This window comes from Crotalus tigris, unplaced genomic scaffold, assembly GCF_016545835.1.
Source record: "Crotalus tigris isolate CLP2741 ecotype Arizona unplaced genomic scaffold, ASM1654583v1 scf7180000020608.1315917, whole genome shotgun sequence".
NCBI lineage: Eukaryota > Metazoa > Chordata > Lepidosauria > Squamata > Viperidae > Crotalus > Crotalus tigris.
Genome location: NW_024098104.1, coordinates 1,264,681 through 1,273,407, shown reverse-complemented (window position 1 = coordinate 1,273,407; position 8,727 = coordinate 1,264,681). Strand labels below are relative to the sequence as shown.

The 8,727-nt window shown below is 57.4% G+C and overlaps 1 protein-coding gene across 3 annotated transcripts; it reads left to right on the top strand.

The window, feature by feature from the left end:
* Positions 1–1,673: 1,673 nt before the first annotated feature.
* On the top strand, positions 1,674–8,433 carry LITAF (lipopolysaccharide induced TNF factor). 3 transcript variants are annotated; one of them, XM_039367907.1, is made up of 4 exons: positions 1,674–2,366; positions 6,933–7,135; positions 7,254–7,410; positions 7,526–8,433. In XM_039367907.1, the coding sequence occupies exons 1-4, from the start codon at positions 2,122–2,124 to the stop codon at positions 7,632–7,634; spliced, it is 714 nt and encodes a 237-aa protein (XP_039223841.1). In that variant the 5' UTR covers positions 1,674–2,121; the 3' UTR covers positions 7,635–8,433. The 3 variants fall into 3 exon arrangements, with proteins under 3 accessions (XP_039223841.1, XP_039223840.1, XP_039223842.1); XM_039367906.1 differs by lacking the exon at positions 1,674–2,366 and adding an exon at positions 2,394–3,145; XM_039367908.1 differs by lacking the exon at positions 1,674–2,366 and adding an exon at positions 5,400–5,914.
* The last annotated feature ends 294 nt before the right edge of the window (positions 8,434–8,727 follow it).

The following is an 8,727-nucleotide window of genomic DNA, read 5'->3' as shown; positions in this document are numbered from 1 at the left end:
CCAGGAGGAGCACTTTGCCCTGCTTGCACGCTCAGAGCTTCTGCCAACCCATCTAAGAAAGAGATCTGCACGAGACTCCCCAGTGGCCCTCCATTTTGAGACTCATTGCCTGGAGGGCCGCCTTTGGGGTGCCCAATCAAAGTCTGTGGGGTTTTTCCCAACGTCTCCTCAATCTTTCTTAAAGGATTGCCTTATTTGCTTCCACAGGAAGACTTTTTAAAAATGCTTTTCTGTTAACGCTGGATTGTATTGTATTGTTATACTACCCTATTTTTGCGTGTACTGCTACTATGGAAGAAGTGTGGCATATTATTTAAAACAAATAAAAAATAAAGATTAAAACTGCACGTCTCCACTCTCAGCAGAGAACACCAGGCAGCCATGGAGAGAAAGGGAGTCATGCAAAATCTGGTTTTGCACATTACGGCCTCACACAAATGATGAACTTGGACACACTTGCTCACATAGACACAGACCTCACTGGAGACGCTTCCTGGCCTCTTTGCTTTTTCACATAATGGAAGCTTAAATTATTTATCTTTTCTCTCCAGCAGAACAGGCTGGGAAGAATTCCCTCTCTGCATCCAACTTCTTGGCACAGCTGGGAAGGCAACGTGACTCGGGGGGGGGGAGTCTTCCTTTGGGAGGGGAGGCAAGAAAGCTGCTCCTGGCCCCAAAGGGCTGGGGCTTCATGGCCGTTTGAGTGAGAGAGCCCTCAACATCTTCCCTGTGATTTCATGTGCAGGAAACTGCAGGCAGAGTATTTTTAGAGATGGCCGACATGTCACGATGCTCACAAGGAGACCAAAGATATTTTACAGCAAGAAGACTCCACAGGTTCTTGGCAAATATATGCTCTTTAGCAAACAGGTAGAGAGTATCAGAAGCCAAGGAAGTCAATTTCACTGACTGAAGTGAATTTCAAGCACTCCGAGGGAAGATCTGGGAATAAAAGTACCACTTCTGCCATGCTTTTGATCAAGCTCCTGCCAAGTGTTTACCTGAGGGCTTCTGTCAGCTGGGGGCAGCTCTCCTGGACTAATCCCGGAAAGCTGAACTGGGCTGACCCCCCATGGTCCTTGAGTGGCAGAGCTCAGCGCTTGGCCTGGGGGGGGCTATCCTCTCGCCCCATGTGCGTTTCTGCAGCATCATTAGGGAAGCACTCCCTGACTCAGACTGGAGGCCTCAGCATCGCCGCTTTCTACTGGTCAGGATGGGAAAGGACTGAGTGGCAACTTCAGAGACCCAGAAGGAGCACAGATGGATTGATCTGCTACTCCAAAAGATGATGGGTGTCCTGGAAGAAGGGCCCAGTTGGCTTTTAAGGCAGGTTGGGAAAGGAAGCGCCCCTTCAGCCCACCTCGTAGCAGCTCTTCCAGCCTGTGCTGCAGAAGCAAAGGCAATCTGGCTGCCATCTGCACTAGAGTTAAGCAAAGGCAGTGGCAGAAGGGCCATGTCTTTGTGCTCAATGGAAGATGGACTAAATGTTCTTCAGATGTCCCACCGAGCACCAAGCCAGTTCCTTGTTTCCAGTTTCAGAGAGGAGGGGCTTGAGGCTTTGAGTGGTTGAGGAGGCTGCTTGGCTCCCGCCCCTTTGACCTGCAGGATGTTCTGGGCCATCTGCTGGTCTGCAGGCTTCTTTCTCCTGCCAGCCCATCACCACAGACCCCTCCCCATTCTTCTCAGTTTCTCTGGGAGCACAATCTGCAGAAGGGGAGGTGGGCATGACCCACACTCACCTTTCCCAGCCTTCTTCCAAGAGGGAGCCTGTATAACAGCTTGTGATGGTGGGGGGGCAGGGTTGGCTCCAGGATCCTAGCTCCAGCTAGGAAAAAATAGGTCAGTTTTCAAGAAAGGAAGAAGGAATGCAGCAGCTTTAATTAGCAGGATAATCTTTTTATGGAATTCTGAGCTCAGCAAAGCAGAGGGGGTGAGAGAAGGGGGGGGAGTATAAATGGAAGGACTGTGTGAGGAACAAAATGGGGGTGGGGAAATGAAGGCAGGGGAATGCAGGCGGCAAGGAGCCCTTAATTGTGGGGCACCATCTGGCTTGCCCCATTTTAAGCCACACAATTACATTGAGATGCTCTCACTCCTTCGTCTCCCCCCCTATAGGTTGACATGTTCCAGGAGACACAGCGCATTCAGAAATCTGCTGGTCCTCAGGAGGCTGCAGGTCCCTTGCATGGCTGCCCTCTGTGCAATCCTGCCCACGAAGAGACCCTCCCCATGTTTGAGCCTCGGTTGTTGATGGCTGTCAAAGCAGAGAGGCCCACCGTGTGTCTCCGACACATCTCCGGGAGGAACCAAAGGAAGCCAGCAACCCCCCCCAGACGGCCTATTCAGGTCAGGCCAGGTCAAAACAGGTGAGCACATCTGCGTGTATCCCAAGTGAAGGAGGAGGTGTCTGGCTCAGAAACGCACCCTAAAGCAACGGCTCCACTCCTGGCCCCTTGACCGTATCAGGGTCTGGCACACTCTGGCACCAAAACTCCCTTTCCTCTAGCAACGGGAGGCCAAGGCTGCTGAGCTTTGATGGATCACCACCGTGAGCATGTGGCCATGGGTGAAGTGGCCTGGGAGCCTTCCTGAGCAAAGGCTGCGGGCAAAGCCTTGATTGGGACAGGTTGGAGATCCTCCTGTCCCTCCAAGGGATCAGGCCAGGGTCAGAAATAAGCGGGGCTTCCACCCTGCCGGCATCTCCTTCGGCCAAGCCCTGGTTTAAGGAGTTACGGTTTACCCGGTATCTCACAATGGGGTGGGGGGGTAACACGGCCGCGAAGGGCAGGGGGGCCAGAATGGCGGACCCCAACAACCGCTGCTCTGCCCCTCCCTCTTGGCAGCGCAGCCCGGTTCCCAAACGGGCGCCCTGGGCGGGCTGCCGGGGCGGCGGAGGACCCGTCGGAGCCGGTCAGGGCTTCGGGAACGCTTGGAAAAGCGCCGCGCGGGTCAGGAGGGCTCCGCGCCTCGGCGGTCCGGCAAAGCGCCGCTGCGGGCCCTTTCTCTTCTTCCTGCCCGGGACGGCGGCCCGCCAAGCCTGCCCTGCGCCCTCGGCCGGGGCGGGCCTTGGAGGGCGGGTGGGGCGCTGGAAGCGAAGCGGAAGAGCCCGACGGCGAGCAGGTGAAGCGTGCCAGGCGACCGGCAGGTAAGGCGGCTCTCTCGCTCGCTCGCCCTCTTCGGGGAGCGGCGGGGAGGGTCCCGGGAGCCCCGCGGCGGCGGGAGGCGGTGCCGCGTCTTTCCCGAAGCGCGGGCGCTGCTCGTCCTCGACGGCTTTCCTCGGGCCGACCTTTGCCTGCCGCCGTGTCCGAGCCCCACCGCGGTCGGGGTGCAGCCTCCGCCGCAGCGCCCCGAAGCAGCCCCGCGCGGAAGGGCGGCGGCCGCCAGGGCCGGGGCGGAGCGGGGACGGCGGGCTGCTTCTGCGGGGCTCCCGGCTCTCCTTTTCGGGTGGCCGGTGACCAGTCGGGGGGCGCCGCGGCGCTTCGTCTCCTCCTGCAGGGGGAGGGGAGGTCCGTCCGCTCCCCCCGCCCGGTTCCCTGCTTAGGAGCCCAAGCGGGGGCCCCTCGGAGAACGGGGCGGACGGGGCTGCAGGGCTGGGGCGCCTGGCCGGGGACCTGCCCGCCCACCTGCTCCGCTGGGCCCCTTGATGGGGCTGGCTGAGGCCGCCGCTCCGGCTCCAGGAAACAAATTGTATTTTTGCCCTGCGGAAACCACCCGGATCTTGCCTGGGTGCAGCGCGAACAAACCCTTCGGCCTCGTCCCTCCCCCGAGTTACACGCGAGTCAGCGCTCGCCACTTCCGGCTCTAAGCCTGGGCAAAAGTCGGGCGCTGCTCAAGTGGAGAATTGGGGCTGATAGTTGGGGGGGGGAGGCTTTAAAACTTGCTTTAGCCGAACTTCCTGCTAAAACCAAAGAGCTGAAACATTTTGTGTAAAAATCAATTCAAGAAAACTCATTACAAACCATTACAGCCGTAAAAAACGATCTTGGCATGGGCTGCGTTTGGGTCTAAATAAAAAATGTACCGTATAGAATAGATGATGGGAGTTCTAGTCCAACTCATTTGGAAGGTGCTTTTTGGAGGATGGCTGAAGTAAAAAGACACACAGAACCCCTAAAAGTCAGTGGTAATAGAGGGTCGTGTTCCCCCAACTGGCCCAGAACTCAGTGCAACACACATCACCCGGAATGGGGGGCTGGTTTGCAAATGAGGCCGACTGACCACCTCCTTCCACCCAGGGAGCCTGTGCTTGGCCCAGCTGTGACCCCCCAGGGGTCTTTCCATGCTTGGGCCTTGCGCATTTGGGGGCTGAGTGATGAGGATAATGGAGGATCAATGCGGCACGAGAGAGGGCAGGGGGCTATAGTACGTGGGTGGTGCAGATTGAAGGCCACATTAAATGTTCCAGGAGCTTGGTTAGAATCACAGAGTGCAAGGACTGAAGGATATTAGAGATCATCTAGTCCAGCCCTCCCCCCCCCGCCCGCCCATAAGGAGACAAGAAAAAGACCTTTTCACACTTTCAGTTGGACCATCAGTTGGGAGGTCTGACCTCCGTCCCACATATCCTGAGCTTTCCTTTTGAAGCAGAGTTTCTTGTGAACCAGCCTTGGGTTTCCTGGAGAGGCTGGGCCCTGAAACTTGCCACTCACTCCCTTCTGCTGGGCTTGTTTTATTTATTTATTTAGTCATCACGTTTATGTAGCTGCCTGTCTCACCAGGAGTGACTCTGTTGGCAGAGTTTCATTATCACCCCAGCATCCTGAAAATTGCTGCACAGGTGAGACTCATTGGCACAATCACAGGCCCATTCTGCCAGGTATGGGTTATGGTATCTCCCTGGTAAAGAAGCCAACAAGCCAAAGGCAGTTTCTCATTTAGTGGGTTCCTGTCCTCCCTTTCCAGGCTGCATTCCTACAGCGCGCGCGCGCGCGCGCACACACACACACACACACACACACACACACACATGCCAGTCCTTGCACTCTGTTAGGGGCAGTTGGGATAAGCTGGGATGGGACAGGTGGTCATGGTGGGGAACCGTTACTCACACGGGAGGTGAAGGTGTTCACACTGCAGGGGAGCGTTGTGACCCAAGGCAGATGAGCTGCTTTGCTCACAGGCAGTCAAAGGGGCTGCCCCCTCTGAGGCTGGCATAGCTGTGGCTCCTGCTGACCTCACAAAGGCTGGCTGTGCCCCTCCCCCAGCTTCTCAGGGGACAGGGTGTCTCCAGAGCCACTCTGGGACCTCAGCAGGTGGGTGTGTTGTCGCTCCCCCTTGAAGAATTCTGTCGGCAACTGGCTTGGCTGTGATGGAAGTGCCATCCGCTTCCTCCTGGGTCCTGGGTGGGTGGTGGGGAGCTGCTCCCCTTGCAAAGAGTGGGACCCCTTCCCTTCCCTCCCTCCCTGCAACTTCCTTCTCTCTGCCAGGCCTCTTTGCTGGGAGGGGGAGAGGCTTTATGTCCCCCAGAAGAGAAAGAGGTGTGGGGGGGGCACAAGAGGCCATGGCTGCAGGCAACTGCACTGTCAGTGGGAGCAGGGAGGGGCAGTGGCTTTCCTTTCTTCATTTGTGGAAGTGTTGAAAATTAGGCTGAAAGTTGGGCAACCAGAAACATTGCGGAATAGTAGCCTGGGGAGAGGCAGTTCCCGGCTTCGGGGAAGGGGGGGGCATGGTAGTGAGTTCACAGCTGTAGGGAGGTGGAGCTTGAAGCCCTGCCGTTTCCTTGGCAGTGTGACGGAAGTAATAAAAAGAGGCAGTCAGAAAACAGCTTTTCCTAAGGAGCCCTGGAAAGCAGAGAGGCTGGGGCTGCCGGGCCAAAGGTCCGGTTTGGTGGGTCTTGACCATTTGTCCCTCTGCCCCTGCTGGTTCTCTGACACCTGCGAAGCCCTTGAAGCCCTGCACGAGGAGGGCAGTCCAGGTCAGTCACCAAGAGGAAGGCAGTGCAGTTTGGGGGGTTGGCCCTTTCCGAGAGCAGGCTGCTTGGACCAGGCATATTTGCACACTTACGAAGTTGTGCAAACTCTTCGCAAACTCCTCCTGGAGCCACTTCCAGGGCTGGTGGGGTCTGAGCCCACAAGGACATTGCCCTGGGGTTGCCCCCATCCTGCCAGGGGAGGAAGCCAAGCAAGGAGACTCCTGTTACACCCCCTCCCCATTTCTAGCATTTGGGTTTTGTTATGGCTGTTCAGACCAAATGAGGTTTTGAAAAGTTTGAGACCAAGATGGTGTGTTTGTGTGTGTCTGTTTGTGTGTGTGTATCTTTCTCGAAGCTCTTTCTCTCTCTTCTGAATCATTAGAAAAAACCCCAAGGAGCACTTTGTTCCTAGTGGGGACCCTGGTCTGAGTAACAAGCACCTGGTGACCCCACCTGGTTTCACCAGCCTTCTCCTTGGGTGGAGCAAGGAGATCTCGGGTTAAGGGCCCACTCTGGGTGGCAGCATTCTTGGCACAAGAGTGCCAGCCCTTTGAGGTAGGCCAGGCTAAGAAACTGGCAGGGCAGAGATTCCAGGAAAGCCAACTGATTGTTGTAGGTTGTGAAAACAGACTCTTAAAGCCTGTCCCAATTCCCTGCTCTCTCCCATCTGGTACTAAACCAGCTCAAGATGGAGTTACCTTGAGTGTCTTTCTCACACACACCCCTCCCTGCATCTCTTGGCTGTGTAATCGTAACAGCTGATTCATAGCCTGCCCAAGGACCTGATCTGTAAGTATTGTTCGGGGAGGGGGAGGAGTTTAATGTTTTCTGGGCAAGCAGGCAAAGAGTCCCAGAGAGGAAGTGGGCTAGAGGGAGATGTCCAAGAGTGGAGCTCCTCCGGGCAACTGCCAGCGCTGTTGGTCCAGGAGCAGCTGCCAGCTCCTCTTCCCCTCCTCCTGGCAGGGCTGCTTCTCCAAGGGGCTGGCCAAGCCCCTCAGCTTCCTTTTGGCCTCTCTCCTAGAAACATGGCTGCTCCTTCCTCAGCTCTTCCACCATCTTACGAAGAATCAACCAGCGCCAGTAATCCAGCTCCGTATCCCTACCCTCCTGCAGGGGGAATTCCTGTGAAGGGGGCACCGGCCCCTTGCCCAGTCCAGGCCCATCCTCCATTCCCACCCCAGTCCTATGGCATGCAACCCCAGCCGGTTCGAGCGGTACCTCCAGGTGAGTCCCAGCGTGGGGTGGGGAGGGATCCGGCTGCAGCTGGGCTAGTCCTGGGAGCTGCTCTTGGGGAATCTGTGATGGGCACCTCGGAACCTCCGGCCTCTCCCTCTCTCGCCAGTGCCCGTCCACACCGTTTACATCCCGGGCCCGCTGGTCTTTCTTGAGCACCCCATGCAGATCCACTGTCCTGCCTGCAACCAGATGATTGTGACCCGGATCTCGTACCAGCCTGGAGCTCTGGCCTGGCTCTCCTGTGGGGGCCTCGCCCTGGTGGGGTAAGTTGGTCCCAGCCTGCCCAGGAGCAGCAGGGCAGCTTCTCCTCCCTTGCGCAGCTGGAATGAACCGGCCGTGCTCTGCTTGCGCCCACTGCAGCTCTGCCTTCTCTCGCAGGTGCTGGCTGGGCTGCTGCCTGATCCCCTTCTGCGTGGATGCCATGCAGGACGTCCAGCACTTCTGCCCCTGCTGCAATGCCTTCCTGGGTGTCCACAAGCGCCTCTGAGCGGATCTGGACCCCAATGCCAGGAAGTGTAAGGTCCCCTTTTGTACACCTTCGCTCAAGTCCTCCTGGGCCAGGCCTTGCGGGGCCCGTCCAGTGCCTCAAGACTTGCCCTTTGGAACAGTGCAGACCACCTCTGGAGTCTCTCTCCCAAACTTCGGCTTGTCGTGACCTGCGCCGCTGCCTGAGGGAAGAGCGGATCCCGGCTTCTTGCAAAGGAGCGAAAGAACCACACGAAGGCTGCTGCTCCTGCTGCCCCTCAGTGCCAGGCCTCCTCTGCAGGGGGAGTTTGCGGCACAACCTACGAAGACTGAGGGGAGGCAACTTTCAGTATTTGACCCAAGCTCTGCAGGGCTCCAGCCGGCTCCCATCTTTTCCATCGTGGCCCATGCCCGGTCACAAGAAGCGCCTGCTGTGATGCGGAGCAAGATGTTTCCCCAATCTGAGGGTTCCCAGTTTGGGGAGCCGTGGACCCTCCAGCCTCACCCCTCTCCCCCAGCTGTCAACGGGGGAAGAGAGGCCCCGTGCCTTGAAAAGCAGAGCAGGTGCTGCTGGCACAGGGCACCCCGGCCGAGGTTCAGCTGTGCACTTGGGCGTTTAAGGAGCTTCCTGCCCCCAGGAAGAAGGGACTTTTGTCCTGCGGATTGGGGTGGAACAGGGGCCAGAGTAGCTGGAGAGGGAGGTGAATCTCTAGAGTCCTTTAAAGTTGTTGGCTCTGCAAGTCCAACTTTATTCTGATTTGCTTCCGAACTTAATTCTGACTTTTTCAGCTTTTGAAATAAAACTCTCTTGCAAAAAGAAAGAGCTGGAGGCGATCCTAGTTTTTCCAAAGGGAGAGATCCGGCCCAGCCCTCCTTGCTGTGGGAAAAATGCCAGGGTAGCCAGCCACCAGGAAGGGCAGGGGTCCCTGCCGGGAGCCTGGCCCAGCGGTCGGGGCATCTGTGGGGCCAGGGCCCTTCAGGGAGGCAGGGCTGGCGGAGGAACTGGGGCCAGGCCCAGCCTTCCTCAACAGCCACAGAGACGCCCTGGATCGGGGAGTCTGCAGAAAAGCAGGGCTGGGCTGATCTGCGTTGGGGAAAAGGTGGTCCATCCTGGC

Coding starts and splice junctions, on each gene's coding strand:
- LITAF (XM_039367906.1), top strand. CDS start 2,754: ATGGGGTGGGGGGGTAACACGGCCGCGAAGGGCAGGGGGGCCAGAATG. Junction 3,146..6,932: donor GCGTGCCAGGCGACCGGCAG/GTAAGGCGGCTC, acceptor CCTCTCTCCTAG/AAACATGGCTGCTCCTTCCT. Junction 7,411..7,525: donor GGGGGCCTCGCCCTGGTGGG/GTAAGTTGGTCC, acceptor CTTCTCTCGCAG/GTGCTGGCTGGGCTGCTGCC.